The 19116-nt window shown below is 48.3% G+C and overlaps 1 protein-coding gene and 1 non-coding gene across 3 annotated transcripts in view; one reads left to right on the top strand and one right to left on the bottom strand.

The window, feature by feature from the left end:
• NIN (ninein) overlaps nucleotides 1–14392 on the top strand; it is a 146276-nt gene extending 131884 nt beyond the window's left edge. The window contains exons 30-32 of one of the 2 annotated variants that reach the window (XM_084834469.1): nucleotides 8575–8688; nucleotides 10472–13922; nucleotides 14017–14392. In XM_084834469.1, the coding sequence (XP_084690595.1) occupies nucleotides 8575–8688; nucleotides 10472–10681 (324 nt within the window). In that variant the 3' untranslated portion in view covers nucleotides 10682–13922; nucleotides 14017–14392. Of the gene's footprint in view, nucleotides 1–1372; nucleotides 1940–8574; nucleotides 8689–10471; nucleotides 13923–14016 lie in introns of those variants that run through there. The other variant, XM_084834478.1, reaches the window with a different exon arrangement.
• Nucleotides 14393–18569: 4177 nt separating this feature from the next.
• LOC146356848 (signal recognition particle RNA) lies at nucleotides 18570–18870 on the bottom strand. Its single transcript, XR_014787048.1, has one exon.
• Nucleotides 18871–19116: the final 246 nt, after the last annotated feature.

The following is a 19116-nucleotide window of genomic DNA, read 5'->3' as shown; positions in this document are numbered from 1 at the left end:
TACCGTACAGCAGTATTTTCGTTCATTTTTATTTAAAACTGTTTTTAGGCCACATTTAAGGGTAGAACCCCCCCAAGGTGGGCAAATAACCTCTCAAGGCAGTAAACAGCAATGAACATGAGACCCCTTTGCTTTGCAGAATGCTTTTGTATCAAAATGGGATTTGCCTTTTCAAATGCCTCTGCTTAAGACAAGTGGGAGACTTGTGCTCCTCCAGATGCCGTTGGATTTCAACTCCCATCAGCCCCAGCCAGCATGGCCAGTGGTCTGGGATGATGGGAGTTGTAATCCAACAACATCTGAAGGTCCACAGGTTCCAGACACCCTGGCTTAAGGGAACAGGCAGCCCACATTAGAGAGACCTGTTTTGAACTCCCTTGCATCCTTTACTCCCATAATTCCGAGCCGGCATGGGCAACGCTAATTGGGAATTATGGGAGTTGCAATCCAACACATCTGGCATGCACCAGGTTGGGGAAGGCTGCTGCGTGCGGTTCTGCTTCCATCACCCATACAGTGGCATTCACATGTATTGCTACTGAGTCATGGGTTGAAATTACAACCACAATTAGCCTTAGGGAGCATGCAGCAGTGGGAGAGCCGGTGCCCAGCCAGTGATCCTTGTTTAGGAGAACCACAGTGCTGCAAGTACACAAGGTTGTCTCTGTCTTCGCCTCTGAACCGGTGGAAGATATGACGAGGCACATTCAGGTCAGCTTACACTGTTGTCTTGATTGGAAGGTGGCAGTAAATCAAAGGTCGGTTCACATAGGAAGCCAGGCCATGGCTTGGCTGCCCTTTCTCCCCACCTCCCTTCTCTCCTGTGCTTTGATTCCCTTCCTGACTACCTTTGGGCAAACCATGGTTTGCCATGGCATCTGAACCGGCAAACCATGGTTTGCATTTTTTCTCTAAAGCAGAATTGGAGATCATGCTTTCCGTGGGTTTCATATTCTTGTCTGTGGCCAAATTATGGTGTGTACAATTAATAGCTTGCTGAGTTTGGATGTAGTGGCGAACAATAGTTTTGGCTCAAACTGGGGGGCAGGGGAGGAGTTGAAGCATGCAGGGAGAGGAGCTAGGCCTGATGGTCAGTCCAGGGCAGCGTATGAACTGGACATAAGAACCCCCAAAGTCTCCCATGGCTCACAGGCTGTGTCGCTTGCTTATTCCAAGCAGCTGATTCTAGTCTTTAAACAAACGTCGCCCATGATGAGCTGCATGCTGTATGTGCTTTTCTCTTTTTAACTCTCCCTCTCGTGTCTGTCTTGCTGTGATGGCTTCAGTGGTGCTGCTTGTTTGTGTTCCTAAGTGTGATGTGCTTTCCAAAGAGCTGTGGGTGAAGTATGTCCTCCTTGCCTTCCTTCCCTAGGCCTTGCTTCCGGAGCAGCGATCACTGCATGCAGATACATACAGGCGGATCGGTCACCTCTGACATCCCTTGGCTGCTAACACGCCTCACTCCTCACTCTCACAAACTGGCATAAGCTGAGAAACCCAGGGATCAAATTGCTTGTTTTAATTTAAAAACAAATTAATTTTATTTTAAACCTCTCCAGTATTATGTTTTCTTCCCCCTTATTTATTTGTGTCAGAATCTATTTTTTTTTGTGGGGGGGGGGTGAAAAAAAGAATCACACATTACTGTGTTTAATGTTTTAATTTGTTATACACAAGTTTTTTTTTATTTATGTTATTTAAAAATTGCTTATCCAGGGGAGTTTGGACAGAGAAATACTATTTTTTTCCCTCAAATTGTATGGTATAACTATTTTTTAAACAAAAAGGTACTAATTTTTTTATATATTGGGTTTGAAGAAGAAAATTTGGGTTATTTATACAAAGTTTTGTACAAGATGTATAAATACTTTTTAAACGGGGAAAACACTACACTTTTTGGGGTTGTAACTGGACAAATAAAATACACATTTTAAATATGTGTGCGTCTTTTTGCCTTAATAATTAATAGGGCTTGTTGTACTCTGTGGCTGGGCTGGAGGCTTAACGGATAAGCTGAGCCATTTATCAAGGAAAGCAGATTTGGATTTGCCAGGAGAGGCAGGGCCCGGGGCTATCGTGTCGTTCGAGGAGCAGTTTCTAGAACGGAGAGTGCAGAACCTCTTTCAACCTGAGGGCTGGCTGCCATTTCAGAGCCACTCTCCAGGGATTTGGCTCCTGTCCTGAGGTTCCGCACCCCTGTTTTAGATGATGCGTTCAAGGAGAACAGGATCAACCAGCTAGCTGAAAGGCACCTGGCTACAGTTTGTCCCTTTCTTGTCCAGCATCAGTACTGGGGTTGAAACAAGGGGCTGATGGTTAGTCTGAGATCAAGGGGACTGAGGAGAAAAGCTCCTGCCTTGGTACAAATACAGACTCTGCTTGGATCCTAGTAATACAAGAATAACATCTAAGACCCTAGGATTCTGGGTATTCTTACTATACAGCTGTCACAGTTTTTGTAGTAGTCATGTTTGCTGAATGGTGACACCATATTTATTCAGGGTAGTCAAAACAAAGTGAGCACAAAGAGCTCCAAAAGGACCTCTCCAAACCTGGTGGAAGGGCAGTGCCATGGCAAATGGGGTTCAATGTAAGTGTAAAGGAATGTACATTGGGGCAAACATTTTTTAACAAAATCCCAACTTTACATATACCCTGATGGCACCTGAGCCGATGGTGACTGACCAGGAAAGAGATCTTGTGGTTGTGACTAGCTCAGTTAAAATGCTGTCCCAGTGTGCAACAGCTGTGAAAAAGGTGAAATCCACATTACAGATCATTAGCACGGGATCAAAAATAAAACTGGCAATATCATAATGAACATTCAGGGGACTGGATATCATAATGAATATTCAGGGGACTGGAAACAAAGCCTATGAGGAGAGACTGAAAGAACTGGGCATGTTTAGCCTCGAGAAGAAAAGACCGAGGGGAGAGATGATAGCGCTCTTCAAGTACTTGAACGGCTGTCACAGGGAGGAAGGCCAGGATCTCTTCTCGATCATCCCAGAGTGCCAGACACAGAATAATGGGCTCAAGTGACAGGAAGCCAGATTCCGGCTGAACATCAGGAAAAACTTCCTGACTGTCAGAGCAATACGACACTGGAACTAATGGCCTAGGGAGGTGGTGGGCTCTCTCACGCTGGAGGCATTCAAGACGAGGCTGGACAGCCATCTGTCAGGGATGCTCTGACTTGGATTCCTGCATTGAGCAGGGGGTTGGACTCGATGGCCTTGTAGGCCCCTTCCAACCCTACTATCTATGATTCTATGATAAGAACCATGCTGGCTCAGTCCAGAAGAGCCCTGCTGGCTCAGACCAAGGGTCCATCTGGTCCAGCATTCTGTTCACACAGCGGCCAACCAGCTGTCAACCAGGAACCCACAAGCAGGGCATCGATGTAATGGCACCCTCCCTCCCATGTTTCCCTGCAACTGGTGTACATAGCCATACTACCTCAGGTACTGGAGGTAGCGCATAGCCATCAGGACTAGTAGCCATTGATAGCCTTCTCCGGGAATTTGTCCAACCCCCCTTTACAGCCATCTAAGTTGGTGGCCATCACTATATCTTGTGGTAGTGAATTCCATAGTTTAACTCTGCGCTGTGTGAAGAAGTCCTCCCTTTGATCTGTCTTGAATCTCCCACCAATCAGCTTCATGGGATGACCCCACTGGTTTCTAGTATCATGAGAGTGGGAGAAAAATGTCTTCTCTCCATATTCTCCACACGATGCATAATTTTGTACATCTCTATCATGTCTCCCCATACCATCCTTTTTTCCAAGCTAAACAATCCCAGCTGCTGTAACCTTCCCTCATAGGGGGAAAGCCTTTGTGCAAATCTGTGGGGTGACCACACTTGGAATGCTCTGAACGGTTCTGGTCATAGCATCTCAAAAAATATTGTAGAGGTAGAAAAGCTGCAGAAAAGGGCAACGAAAATGATCAAGGGGATGGAAAGGTGACAAAATTTGGGACATTTTAGTTTAGAAAAGCTGGGAGTATGGAGAACAGGGTAGAGGTGTACAAGATTATGCATGGCGTGGTGAAGGTGGATAGGGAGAAGCTTTTCTCCCTCTCATAATACTAGAACACTGGGTCATCCCATGAAGCTGAATGGAGGTGGGAGATTCAGGGCAGATAAAAGGAAGCCCTTCGTCACACAGCACAGAGTTAATCTATGAAATTTGCTAATACAAGATGTAGTGCCAGCCACCAACTTGGGCTGGCTTTAAGAGGAGATTAGATAGATTCATGGAGGATGTGGATATCAGTAGCTGCTAGTCAGGATGGCTACGTATATCCCACATCAGAGGCGTTACGGCTCCCTATTCCAGTTGCAAGGGAACATGAATCGGAGGGTGCTCTTTCGCTCATGTCTCACTGAGGGTTGGCTAGACAAGCCTTTGGTCTGAATCAGCATAGCACTTTTTATGCTGTTAGGCTGCACACCTGCAGAAGAACAAAATTACAGAGCAATGCTTCTCCTGGAAAAGAATCCAAAAGGGACTGAGTGGGGGGAAATAAGGCAGGGGACGGTTGAGCTTCCCACAGCTGTGCATGCACAGCTGAGGGGGAGCTGATCCTTCCCCTGCCTTATTTCCCCAAGATCTTTCAACTTCTCCGAGTTGAAAATAAATATGGATCCTCCATGCATATAAGCCCCCTTCATGGATCACTGCCTTGTTGTGGCGAAGGGGCTTGCGTAACTCAGTGAAGCCATAAGCTATGCCGTGCAGGGCCACCCAAGACGGACAGGTCATAGCGGAGAGTTCTGACAAAATGTGGTCCACTGGAGAAGGAAATGGCAACCCACTCCAGCATTCTTGCCAAGAAAACCCCATGGAACGTATCACAAGGCTAAAAGAGATGACGCCGGAAGATGAGCTCCTCAGGTCGGAAGGTGTCCAATATGGTACTGGGGAAGAGCAGAGGGTATTTCCAAGTAGCGCCAGAAAGAGTGAAGCGGCTGGGCCAAACCCGAAAGGACACTCAGCTGTGGATGTGTCTGGTGGTGAAAAGAAAATCCGATGCTGTAAAGAACAATATTGTTTAGGAACCTGGAATGTCAGATCAATGAATCAAGGTAAGCTGGAGGTGGTCAAACATGAGATGGCAAGATTGAACATCGACATCTTGGGAATCAGTGAACTAAAATGGACAGGGATGGGCGAATTTAATTCAGGTGACCATCATATCTACTATTGTGGGCAAGAATCCCTTAGAAGAAATGGAGTAGCACTCATAGTCAACAAAAGGGTGGGAAAAGCAGTACTGGGGTACAATCTTAAAAATGATAGAATGATCTCAGTACGAATCCAAGGCAAACCATTCAACATCACAGTAATTCAAGTCTATGCCCCAACCACTGAGGCCGAAGAAGCTGAGGTTGATCGGTTCTATGAAGACCTACAACACCTTCTAGAACTAACACCAAAAAAAGATGTCCTCTTCATCATAGGGGATTGGAATGCTAAAGTAGGAAGTCAAGAAATCACGGGGATAACAGGCAGGCATGGCCTTGGTGTACAAAATGAAGCAGGACAAAAGCTAATAGAGTTTTGCCAAGAGAACATGCTGATCATAGCAAACACTCTTTTCCAACAGCACAAGAGGCGACTCTACACATGGACGTCACCAGATGGTCAATATCGAAATCAGATGGATTATGTCCTTTGCAGCCAAAGATGGAGAAGCTCCATACAGTCAGTAAAAACAAGACCTGGAGCTGACTGTGGCTCAGATCATGAGCTTCTTGTTGCAAAATTTCGGCTTAAATTGAAGAACGTCGGGAAAACCACTAAACCGTTCAGGTATGACCTAAATCATATCCCTGATGAATATACAGTGGAGGTGAGGAATAGATTTCAGGGATTAGACCTGATAGACAGAGTGCCTGAGGAACTATGGATGGAGGTCCGTAACATTGTTCAGGAGGCAGCAACGAAATCCATCCCAAAGAAAAAGAAATGCAAGAAAGCAAAGTGGCTGTCTGATGAGGCTTTACAAGTAGCTCATGAAAGAAGGGAAGCGAAAAGCAAGGGAGAAAGGGGAAGATATACCCAACTGAATGGAGAGTTCCAGAGAAGAGCAAGGAGAGACAAGAAGGCCTTCTTAAATGAACAATGCAAAGAAATCGAGGAAAACAACAGAATGGGAAAGACTAGAGATCTCTTCAAGAAAATTGGAGATCTCAAGGGAACGTTTTGTGCAAAGACGGGCATGATAAAGGACAAAGAAGGCAGGGACCTAACAGAAGCAGATGAGATTAAGAAGAGGTGGCAAGAATACACAGAAGAACTATACAGGAAAGATCTGAATGTCCCTGATAGCCATGATAGTGCGGTCACTGAACTTGAGCCGGACATCCTCGAGAGTGAAGTCAAGTGGGCCTTAGGAAGCATTAGTAACAACAAAGCTAGCGGAGATGACAGTATTCCAGCCGAGCTATTTAAAATCCTAAAAGATGATGCTGTTAAAGTGCTGCATTCAATATGCCAACAAATCTGGAACACTCAACAGTGGCCACAAGACTGGAAAATGTCAGTTTACATTCCAATTCCAAAGAAGGGCAATGCCAAAGAGTGTTCAAACTACCGCACAATTGCGCTCATTTCACATGCCAGCAAGGTGATGCTCAAAATCCTACAAGCTAGGCTTCAGCAGTTCGCTATGCGAACCAAGAACTACCGGAAGTACAAGCTGGGTTTCGAAGAGGCAGAGGAACTAGAGATCAAATCGCCAACATTCGCTGCATCATGGAGAAAGCAAGAGAATTCCAGAAAAACGTCTATTTCTGCTTCATTGACTACGCTAAAGCCTTTGATTGTGTGGATCACAACAAACTGTGGCAAATTCTGAAAGTGATGGGAGTACCAGACCACCTTACCTGTCTCCTGAGAAACCTGTACGAGGGTCAAGAAGCAACAGTCAGAACCAGACATGGAACAACCGATTGGTTCAAAATTGGGAAAGGAGTACGACAAGGCTGCATATTGTCACCCTGCTTATTTAACTTATATGCAGAGTACATCATGAGAAATGCCGGGTTGGATGAATCAGAGGTCGGAATTAAGATTGCTGGGAGAATTATCAACAACCTCCGATATGCAGACGATACCACCCTAATGGCAGAAAGCGAAGAGGATCTCAAGAGCCTCTTGTTGAGGGTGAAAGAGGAGAGTGCAAAAGCTGGTTTGAAACTCAACATTAAAAAAACTAAGATCATGGCATCTGGCCCCATCACTTCCTGGCATATAGAAGGGGAAGAAATGGAAGCAGTGACAGATTTTACTTTCTTGGGCTCCAAGATCACCGCAGACGGTGACTGTAGCCATGAAATTAAAAGACGCTTGCTCCTTGGGAGGAAAGCTATGGCCAACCTAGACAGCATAGTAAGAAGCAGAGACATCACCTTGCCAACAAAGGTCCGTCTAATCAAAGCTATGGTTTTCCCAGTAGTAATGTATGGCTGTGAGAGCTGGACTATAAGGAAGGCTGAGCGCCGAAGAATTGATGCTTTTGAACTGTGGTGCTGGAGAAGACTCTTACGAGTCCCCTGGACTGCAAGGAGGTCAAATCAGTCCATCCTAAAGGAAATCAACCCTGAGTGCTCATTGGAAGGACAGATAATGAAGCTGAAGCTCCAGTATTTTGGCCACCTAATGCGAAGAGAAAACTCCCTGGAAAAGACCCTGATGCTGGGAAAGACTGAAGGCAAAAGGAGAAGGGGACGGCAGAGGATGAGATAGCTAGATAGCATCACGGATGCAATGAATATGAACTTGAGCACGCTCCGGGAGAGAGCGCAGGACAGGAAGGCCTGGCGTGCTATGGTCCATGGGGTCACGAAGAGTCGGACACGACTGAACGACTGAACAACAACAAATGCATATAAGCACTCTGCCTCTGAATACTATACCTGAAGGTGGAGGGGAGACAGCAGGGGAGGGTTGTGGATTTCCCCAAAGCACCCGGTTCACCATAGATAGGAAGCAGAATGCTGGGCACGTGTTTTTTTGTTGTTGTTCTGATCCAGTGGAGCTCTTCTTAAGTACTGGGTCTAAAGCCTGCTTGGTTTCAGCATTCCACTGTATCAGATTCCCAAGACAATTCTGTCATCCATGGGAAAGTGGAGTGTCCCAGGAAGTGATGGTCCGTGATGTGTCCAAACAACCCTGTGAAGAATGGCCACACCAAAAGAGTGGAACTTCCTATATGTAAGAGCTTCCCCCATTCAGTAAAAGGAAGCCATCTTCCCTCCCTGCTTCCAATACATGCAGATTCCTTTGTGTGCATGGATTATGTCCCTCTGTTGAAATGAATGGGGAACCCTGTTTGCACAAAAGACCCATGTGTTTATGTGTGCACAGATTCCTGAGCTTTGCTTCTCTTTCAGAAGTTGTCCCTGAATTCCACCAGCCTCACAACCCATGACTTTCTCAGGCCATTTCCTTCATGTGGCAAAGTTGGCTTTTGCCTGTGAAACCTCATGTTGCAAGGAGCCAGTGAATCACCAGGCACTTTGGGAGTTTTAGTCTTCATTCAATATGCTAATGCTCCTTTTCAGGGTGGACATGAGCAGCTGCTAAAGGCCATGGAGAAGCGTATGATGGATGTTGAACAGCAGCTGAGGCTTGTGAAACGGCTTCTCCAAGACAAAGTCAATCAGCTGAAAGAACAGGTGAGTCTTCTCAGTAGCTATGGACATGTGGACAAGAAGTGCGCAGGGCTGGTCTGCATCTGCAAGTGCTGTGACCCAAAAGTTGCACCTAAGGAATCCTTGCAATGCTGTGTCAAAGCGTGTGCAGCTGTGTACAATCTGAGAGTCGTGCCCCCTCTAGCAATGTGCAGATCAGCACAACTTGAGATTGTCAGGTTTCTCCAAATTCCACCTTGAAGCTTGTTCTAACTCATGTCCGTATCAGATTACAAGCTGTTTTATTCTTTTCGCACAAACATTTGTGTGCATTTTTGTACACATTATTCCAAAGGCACACATCAGTTGTGCACTTTTTTGAAATGTATGCATTCTTTTCTCATTGATTAAAACATGTTTGTGTGGATTTTTCAAATGTGTGCATTTTTAAATGGCATTTTTCAAATGTACGCATTGTTTTAACTTTAGTTGTTGTTCCATGCATCACAAGCTGAGAAATGTATGGACTTCAACTACAGATTGTGTTTGGGTCCAGGTTCAGTTCTGGGAGACGAGAATTGGGTAAATTCTGGTCAAAAATGAACTGAAATGAATTTCTCAGACATCCTTGTCATCCTCTCCAGCATTACCAGGGACAGTGGGCTGCACATCTTGAATTGCACTGTGCAGCTTTTTGGGGCCGGGCAAATTGCCCCCAAGCTTTTTTATTTTCATTGTGCTGAACCGCTAGTAGCTGCAATTAATTATAAAGATGATGCCCTTGCATTAAAAACCTAGGTGATCCTGGTCTGGGGAGGGAAATGAAGAATATATTGTTGTTACTAATTTATTTATATCCTGTTCTTCTCCTAAAAGTACCCAGACTCCATGGCAGGTTCCTGCCTCCAAGGAGTTTATGGTCATGAAGTAAAGAGCAATTTTTGTAGACAAGCTTCAAATGTCCTGCCAGCAATGGACTTTACAGCTGCCAAGCATTAGACAAATTAGATCAGCCGTCTGCAGTGGGGCGCCCTCCAAATAGGTTGGACTACAACTCCCATCATCCCCAGCCATCATGGCCACTCATTGGGGATGATGGCATTTGTAGCCCACAACATCTGGAAGGCACCACATTGGGGGAGGGCGTCCAAGATTTTCACCGCAGGGTTTGGGAGCTCTGAACTCGATGGAGGAAGGGCAGGATAGAAAAATAAGAAAAGCAATGGCCATGTTGGCTGGGGTTGATGGGAGCTGTAGTCCAACACGTCTGGGGGTCACCAGGTCGGGGCAGGCTGCTGTAGAGCAGCGGTGTCATGCCTCTTTCCGCCCAAGGGCCGAAATCATTTTGGAGGAGCTCTGGGGGGCCGCATTCCCGTGGTGGGTGGGGCTAAAATTCCAAAAATACTAGCATAGTTTAATTCAAATCTCTTCCTGCCAATAACTAAGCCTTAGGAGAGGCCTTTCAATCTTTTAGAATGCGGGAAAAACTGCACAAAAGCCAAACCATTGGTGATCAAGGGAAAGGGGTGGGGCCAGGGAAAGGGAGTGGGGCCATCAGGAGAACCTGGGTGAGCTGGGTGGGGCGCTCAGGCCTGCAGTTCTGCACCCCTGCCACAGCGCCCCTTGGCTCATGGGGCCACTCCCGACCACCCGATTCCTCCCGATTGCTGATGTTTGGTGGCTTTATGAGTCAAGGCTCCTTGGGGTGAGAAGTCACAGAATCCAGTCTTGTTCCCATGGAGCAAGCCAGCGAAAGGGCCGGCAGGAAGGGTCGTCCTTTGTACTCTCGTGTGGAGCAAACCCACATTTCCGTCTCCCTCCGTTTCAGCTTGCAAAGAACACAAAGGCCGACGAAATGGTTAAAGACCTTTATGTCGAGAATGCCCAGCTGCTGAAAGCTCTGGAAATGACAGAGCAGAGGCAGAAAACGGTAGAGAAGAAGAACTACTTGCTCGAGGAAAAGATCGCCAACCTGGGCAGGATAGTCAAGAACTTGACCTCGCCGACTCTGGGGGCCACAGCTCAGCTCGGGTCTTAGCAAAGCCACGCCCGCCCGTCTCCGCACATCTCATGCACTTTCCAGGAATGTGGAAGCGTCCTCTGTTGAACGATGTCTTGTGAATGTTGGTGACGGCGGCTGTGCTCAGGGCTGTTCATTCTCTGCCTCAAGGAAACCTCCATTCTGTTCTCGTAGGCACATAATCCATACTATGCACTCCCTGTTCTACTGCCTGGCTGGCTGAAGAGTGGTGTGATGGTGGCATGGCAGGACCAGAGGCAGCCCCTCTGATTCTCGCCGCACATCGAATCACTTTGCGTAGACCTCTCCGTCTCCCCAGTGCAAAGGCAGAGCGCCCGGCCTTCCCTGGATTGTCTGTCCATTGCTGATGTCTTGGGGGCCTTTGCACTGGCTCCCTACCACAAAGGGAAGCATAGCACAGGTCTCTTGGGTGAGAACCTCAGAAGAGCCCTGCTGGATCAGACCCAGGGTCCATCTAGTCCAGCATTCTGTTCACACAGTGGCCAACCAGCTGCCTAAGGAAAGCTCACAGAAAGGACATGAGTGCAATAGCAGCCTCCCACTCGTCATATTCCCCAGCAACTGCCTCCGATACAGAAGGTAGCATATCTAATAGCCACTGATAGCCTTACTCTCCCGTGAATTTGTCCAATCCCCTTTTAAAGCCATATAAGCTGGTGGCCATCACTGCATCTTGTGGTAGCGAATTCCATAGTTATCTCTGCGCTGTGTGAAGAAGGGCTTCCTTTTCTCTATCCAGAATTGCTCTTGTATCTGTCCTGAATCTCCCACCATTCCACTTCATGGGATGACCCCGGGTTCTAGTATTATAGGTCTGGCCCCTGTAGTTCTTACAGCAGGGGCAGGCAACTTTCGGCCCTCCAGATGTTGTTGAAGTGCAACTCCCATCAGTCCTATGTAGCATAGCCGACAGTGGGGCTGATGGGAATTGCAGTTCAACAACATCTGGAGGGCCACATGTTGCCCATCCCTGTCCTTCAGCCACCATGTCAACTGTTGAGGGAGGGGAATGATTAATTTCCAGATTGGGGTGGGGCAGGCTGTTGCTTGGTGGTAAAGCAGTTACCTTGCATGCAGGAAGTTTCTGGTTCATTTGCGAGGATCTCAGGTATATGTCTTGCGTACAGCAGCAGCATGCATTTGTACGATTGTTACAACTCACAATGAACATCATGACACAGCTCCCCTTCATACATAGAGACTTCATTAAGCCTGCAGATTTCTTCAAGCATTTCTAGAGACCTGATCTTTTTATTTATTTCTCCCCAAATGAAGACTAAGATTCTCAGGAATCTGAACTTCATGTGCGCACACACGAACACACACACAGTGTCACACAAAATGGATGGCCCTGACTGCAGTCTCAAAAGGGTGTTTCAGTCTAAACCTACAAATGGCCACAACGAGTTCTGGACTCCCAGATTTCTTGGCAGTTTGCCTAACTGTAGGGTAGCTTCATTTTTTAAATTTATTTTTAATCATGTTGCCATAGCCACCTGATGCAGTGTGATTTATCTAAGTCAGAGGCTTTTATATTTTGCATTACCGTAATATATGGACTTTTAACAATCTGATCCTCCCAGTGACATTGTAGCATTGCAGTGGAGGAGGGCAGTAGTTGCACTTGCGTTCCCCCACCCACCCCACACAAGGAGTGTGAACTGCTGTGCCACAGTTGCTGGGCAGATGACAAGTAGTCCAGTCCCAAATCATTTGTAATCAGCTGTGCTAGCACAAGGACTCTGAGGGGCAGGAGGGGGGTGGGGGTGGGGGGTGCCAGAGAGGATCCAGCTCGGCAGAGGCGTGGTAAGCTTCTCCCCAAAGAGGTGACAAAACTTCAAATGCCCAAGGCGCTAAAGGATAGATGGAGCAAATTACTACGGTTCCCTGTTTGTAGTAACTCCTTTGCTTAAGCTGGTACTTTGGAATACAAAAGGGGAGGCCGTGTCCTTCAGCAACAGAACACGTGCTTTGCATGCCTCAGCCCCAGGTCATGTCCCTACTGTTTCCTGCTACAAGAGTCTCCTAAGGGTGGGAGAGACCGGAGCCTCTGCCTCTGGGTCGCTGCTGCCAGTTAGGGTTGGAGACGGTGGGCTTGGTGAGCCATTGGCGTGACGCAGAGGGCATCATTCCGATTTTGGTTTTAATCTGGATTTTATTGTTAGCCACCATTAGCACCATTTTTGGGTGGAAAGGTGGGCTATTAATCAGTCATTCAATCAATTAAATCGTCAGACTCTGCCGTGGATGATAGCTCAGGGACGATGAAACTTGAATAGGCCCTAACTTGTGCCTTTCGCTTTGGCCCACGCGTGTGGGCAGGACAAAGGAAGAGAGCAGTGATGTATGCTGGCTCTGCTCTTTTGGCAGGAGGAGTGCCTTGCCCTCAAAAACAAAAGGGCGCAAGAATGCCAGACAGACGCCAAGGCCTTTCTCTATCCCTAGCTCCTGCGGCATGCAGACTCTCCTTAGTGCACCTCTGTAGTCAGTCCATCCAGAGGCTGGTCAGGGGAAAGTGCCATATATAAAGCACTGCTCCCAAGGGTAAACTACTCCACATTCATTAGCATCAGTAAACAGGAGAATCTATTTCCCAGAGCCCTGAGGATCTGTTGGTGCCAATGGAACAATTTTTTTCTCGGCTTAATTGCTAATTTTCAAGGGGGATTGCAGTGGGGGAGAGAAGGGTTAACTCTCCCCTTCCCCCGTGCTGTAGCACTCCCCCGCCCTTAAGAAAATCTTTCCCACACGGTAATTTACCTTAAGGGAAAAAAACCTTTTCCATTAGTTTGGGATGATATGGATCAGGGTGCAGATTAACGGAAGAATTCTATTTTATTTGAGATGATTTGGATGAGAAATTATTAGACTGGCTTTGAGTCCTGCGAACTTTAAATAAATCCCGGAAATTATTTCTAAATGTGTATATAGAGATATGAATTTGCATATGCAGGTTTGTGTCCTACGAGTCTGAGCCCCGAATCGCGCAAGTGCCTAGCAAAGCCTGTTGCACATGGGGTTGCGCCTAGCACCCATGGGAAGGCTGACCCTAAACTAGCGCTCCTTTTGTTCTGTTTGTTCTAGGGGGAGCCCTCCCTCACTTCACCAGGCTATCGAGGTCTACCCCAGTGGTTCTCTCAAGATGGTTCTTTGTGGTTCATGGGTAGTTCTTCACCCTTCTCCCCCAGAGCTGTTAGCACCCCTTCACCAACCCCTTCCTCCCCCAAGCCCACTTAGGGTGTGATCCTATGCATGTTTAGACAGAAAAAAAGTTCCAAAACGCCCAGCATGCCCCAGCCAGCATGGCTTTTTTTCTGTCTAAACATGCATAGGATTGCACCCTTACTCTTTCCTGCCATTCTTTTCATTTGTATCTTTGTCTCTAAAACATTTAACACTCGATTATTCCAAGCTTTGGAATGCCCTCCCCGAAAGGGGTATGGCTGGTGTTGACATTACAAACTTTTTGGTGGCAGGTTACAACATTTTAGTTTGCCTGGGCATTTTAAAGCGCTAACATGTCTCAGACTGCCTTATAGTTTTCATTGCTGCCTCTCATTTTGTGAATGGTTTTCAGTGTTGCCATTTTATTGTATTTGTATTTGGTAAGAATAGTTTTTTATTTATACCAGTTGTATACTGCCCTTAAATTCACTTGGATGAAGGGTGGTATAGAAATATTTTAAATAAAAATTACCATGGGCTCCTGTGCTGGAGAAGACTCTTACGAGTCCCCTGGACTGCAAGGAGGTCAAATCAGTCCATCCTAAAGGAAATCAACCCTGAGTGCTCACTGGAAGGACAGATACTGAAGCTGAAGCTCAAATATTTTGGCCACCTAATGCGAAGAGAAAACTCCCTGGAAAAGACCCTGATGCTGGGAAAGACTGAAGGCAAAAGGAGAAGGGGACGGCAGAGGATGAGATGGCTAGATAGCATCACTGATGCAATGAGTATGAACTTGAGCATGCTCCGGGAGAGAGCGCAGGACAGGAAGGCCTGGCGTGCTATGGTCCATGGGGTCACGAAGAGTCGGACACGACTGAACAACAACAACAACCTGTATTGTTGCTAATTCCCCGTTTTAGGAGAGGGAGTCTCATTTTACTCCCATTGCTTGTTTTCTGTCCAGGGTCCATCATTTCATTCAGCTGTGCACTAGTGTGTGAATCTAGGTCAGGGATGTGGAACTTTTGAGGGGCCAGGGGCCAGATTCCCCCCGTTGACCAATCTGGCAGGCCAGATGATGCCAGGAATGGGGCCTGCCCCTAAAGCCCCTCCCCTCTTCTGACATCATCAAGATCTCCCCCACGCCTATTTTTCCTTCCTCTGTGCAGGGAGAAAGGGACTCTGCCAAGGCCAGATTCTGGCCTTTGATCCAAACACAGCCTCGGGGGGGGGGGGGTGAGGTGTTCTGTTTGATCCCTTATTGGTAAACACAGTTCTTCATGAACCACATCAATTTCAGCCCTTCTGTCCATGTTTAGTTGAATTTGTTTGCAACCAAGAGGTCAACGTATTTTCAGTGTTTTGGTTCACCCTCTCTATGGCTTGTGGTGAGTCTTGCCATGAACTATTTTCAAGCCATGCCACATTATCATGGATTCCTCCACCAACTGGTTGGCAAACTCATGGCCACGGCCACACTGCAAATACTGGCAGCTCCAAATGCTGCCAAAACGTCCATCAGATTTTCTGCAACATCTTTCGCACTCCTGCTTGCTAAGGCTCTGAGGATGACAAACTTGGTTAAGTGGCCCAGAAATAGAAGATATATAAAAGAATAAACCCCTATTCAGTGATCAGAAACCCTGCGTTACAGCTATCTCACGTTGGCTCAAGCTTTACATTATTCCTTTCCAGCGATCATCACTTCCCTTAGAGACCCGGCTGTGCTGTGTTTGTGCAAAAGCTCCCCCCCTGTGCCCGCCCCAGCATGGCCTACATCCTGTCCTGGAGCCTTAAAACATTGCAGAGACTGGAAACGAGTAGCAGGAGGAGCCGATAGAGTGGACTATATTCAAAAATGGAAACACCAGATTAAATCCAGTGACAAGCAAAACTGGTTTAAATCCAGTGGACTTCTGCTCATGCAATGGGACTTCCCATCTCTCTCCTCCCCTGTGCAGCCTCCTTGCTTTAGAGGGTCCCCCAATTCAATCCTGCTGTGCTTTGGGACATTTTGTCCCCGCAAAATTCACACACCCCGCCACCACCATGGAGACTAAACAAAGAGAAACAAGCTCTGCTGGTGCCAAAGGAGTCCACCTCTTTTTTATTTTTAGTCCCTGTGGTGGTGGTGACAATGGGGGTGGGGTGTGCAGAGTGGAGTGGAAAGGTTTAAACCTCTCCTACCCACACGCAGTGATCCTGATCCAGATCAGGGCCATGCGCACTGACATTTAAGTAAACAAAATAGTGAGGATGAGCTGCACGCTGCATGGTTAACGTCACATGTACTTTAGCCCTGCATCCAGTGGAGGCTGGTCGCTCTGATGCCAGTGGGGCGACGAATCTGCTCCGGGTTTCAGTCAGAGCCAGTCCACCAGCCTCCAATCCCTGCATCTGAGAGCAGGGAAGTACTTTTAGCAACCCCTCTGTCCTGTTCAGGCAAAAGGGCCCAGTCTGTACTTTTCCTCTCATCTCTCCTCAAAAGCTTGGAGTACGGACAAATGGCCAGGCAAATGAGTAAGTCCAATCCTGCGGCAAGGCAAATACTGGTCAACCCCAGGCTTCTAAGGCCAGTGCTTTTTATTAAATTATTCAGTTAAGTAAGTCAGAGAAATAAGCAGCTTACACAAAAGAAAACAAATGTGTGTGTTCTCCTAAGGACTGCTCTCACTGTTACGATTTCTCAGTTAAGTTCAGCAACCCACTTAACGCGCAGCATCGTTGGACACGTAGTAGGGATCGGTGCAGGCTCCAGCTTTTGGGGGGCCCTTGGGAAGCTGCCCGCACTGGGCCCCCTCCCCACGAGCCCCCCTCTCAGCGCCAGGGCCACCCGCTGCTCTGGCTCCTCCTGTCCCGTCGCTGCCCCCTAGTGCACTCGGCAGGCAGAGCGCCAGGGAGCCAGGGGCCGGGCTCCTGCTGCTCCCCCTCCTCACCACTGCCGTTGCCCAGGCCAGAGTGAGCGGCAGGCTGCAGGGGGAAGAGGAACGTGGGCAGGGGGCTCTTGTCGGTGGGGCCCTGCTGGGCGTGGGCCCTCGGCCGGTGCCTCCCGGCCCTGGTGGGGACACGTGGGACCTGTCTGCGAGGAAGTGGCAGGGATCCTCAGGGCAAACCGAGACAACGACTGTAGAGGCAGGCTCCAGGGCCAGCTCACAATGCCCCTCGCTTTGGGGAAGGCCTGCTCAACGCGCAGCATTCAGGCCAGGGTGGCTCTCCAGAGAGACGGCCCGCCCGATCGCTCGTTGGCGGGGGGGGGGGGGCAGCGGCAGCATGGGTGTTCCTGCCTCAAGCGGCGGGACATTTTCTTTCTTTCTTTCTTTCTTTCTTTCTTTCTTTCTTTCTTTCTTTCTTTCTTAATTTCTATACTACGCAATACCAACAGCTCTCTGGGCAGTTCACAACAATTCACAAAGAATACAAACAACAACATCATACAACATCATGATAACACACACACACAAGGATGCAGTCTGAGTGTATGGATCCAGCCAGATCCACATTTTCAAAGTGCTCTTTCTCCCTTCCTAGGGCCTGCAGGGGAGCACCTTCTTCTGCCCTGGCAGGGAAGGCTTTTGCACGCGCAGATCCAGGTTTCCAAAGTGTTCTTTGCTGGCGGCTCAGGAGGGGACGGCTTCCTCACCACTCAGGCAGGGAAGGCTCAGTAGAGCCGCCATGGGCTGCAGGAAATGTGGCTCGGGGGCTGTGACTTGCCGACTCCTGATGTAGGGTCTTTATTTACGGTCTGTTGCTGACATTAAGGCTACAGCCTAACCACCCATTTAGCAGGCATCCTTGGCCACGCTCCTGCTCCACTGTAAGACATAGGAGTTTGGGCACTGATTTCTCAGGCTTGCGCCTGCGGCAGCAAAGCTTAAGGAAGATTGTGCTGATATTCCAGGTCATCCCAAAGGGGAACGGGTAGGACAACTTGGTGACTGTGCAGTGAAGTGGCCCAAGTTTGTGGATGACACTGGGTTACAGTCCACAAAAGCTTATGCCAGAATAAATGTGTCCTCCCTTAAGGTGCCACAAGACTCTATGTTGTTCTTGCTGCAACAAACTAACAGGGCTGCCCTCTGGAAACTGCCAATTGATCTGAGTTGGCAAAGTTCAGGTTGCCATATGAACTGGTCTCTTGTCAATCCTGAGATATGAAGAAAAATTACTGGCAGACGTCCACCCTATTGTATTCTGTCCCACACTAATCAGGAAGCACTTGGCTGAGGAAAGGCTACAATTCTAAACACACGTTCTAGGGAGTAAGTCCTGTTCAACCGTAATGGGACTTAATTGTGAGTAAACCTGTACCTATGGGGCTGAATGCTGCCGGATTGTTACGGGGAATAGAGTGCTATATTTAGTGCCAGGTGGGATCTCTCTTTGAATTCTGCTTCTAAGCGGATCGTGGAACAGCAAAGGCCTGAGGCAGTGCTAAAGCACCCCAGTGTGGAAAGGCCCTGTGAGTGTGGGGGGCGATTCATTTCCAAAATGGGGGACTTGTGCTCAAGTCAGCCTGGAAGCCATTGTCCAGATAGTGTATTGTACAAAGGGCAGGGATAGGTTGCCGCTCGTGACGAGAGAAAGCCACAGTTGCAACATGCTCAGAGACAGCCTAAAACAGCCTTTCCCAGCCATGGCTGGCTGGGGTGATGGGAGCTGAAGCCCTCACATCTGGAGGGCACCTGGTTGGGGAAGGCTGCCCTGAAGGTGTGAAAAAGGGAGCCTGGGTCCCACTCTCTTGCTCAGGCCAGACTGCAGGGGCTGCTCACAGGTGCTGTCCCGCCACGGATCGGCACAGGGGCTTTGGCCTGCTCTGTCTCCAGCCTGGGCCAGTTCACCCCTCCTTAGGCAACCTGGGGGCCGCCAGTTCCCCAGGGACGCCCATACTGATGCTGACCTCAGCAGGGACACCCACTCAGCACAGCCCCCGGAAGCCTCGAACCCCCCAAGCTCGAGGGGTCCTCCAGCCTTGGCCTCCCGAGGAGCTGGGATTACAGGCAGGAGCCACCGCGCCCAGCTGCTTGCTGCCACCGGAGAGCGGCCTTTCACCTCCATTTGCTCATCAGCCAGAATATGGCAGCATGGACCAGCATGCTAGAGCAATTCCCACCCAGATTCTTCCTTCACAAAAGGAAAACACAATCCACGTGGTCCGTGAGCCCCACAAGTGTTCAGCCTGTACCTACAGGTGGTACTTCAAGGGAGAGGTGGGCAACCCACAGCCTGCAGGCCGTTTACAGCCCCAGTGGCCCTTTGGAGGGCCC

Source organism: Heloderma suspectum, chromosome 1 (genome assembly GCF_057233095.1).
Source record: "Heloderma suspectum isolate Gila_16-S chromosome 1, 16-S_ref, whole genome shotgun sequence".
Taxonomy (NCBI): Eukaryota; Metazoa; Chordata; class Lepidosauria; order Squamata; family Helodermatidae; genus Heloderma; species Heloderma suspectum.
The sequence above is the reverse complement of the archived record's forward strand: the minus strand, read 5'-3'. Positions and strand labels throughout refer to the sequence as shown.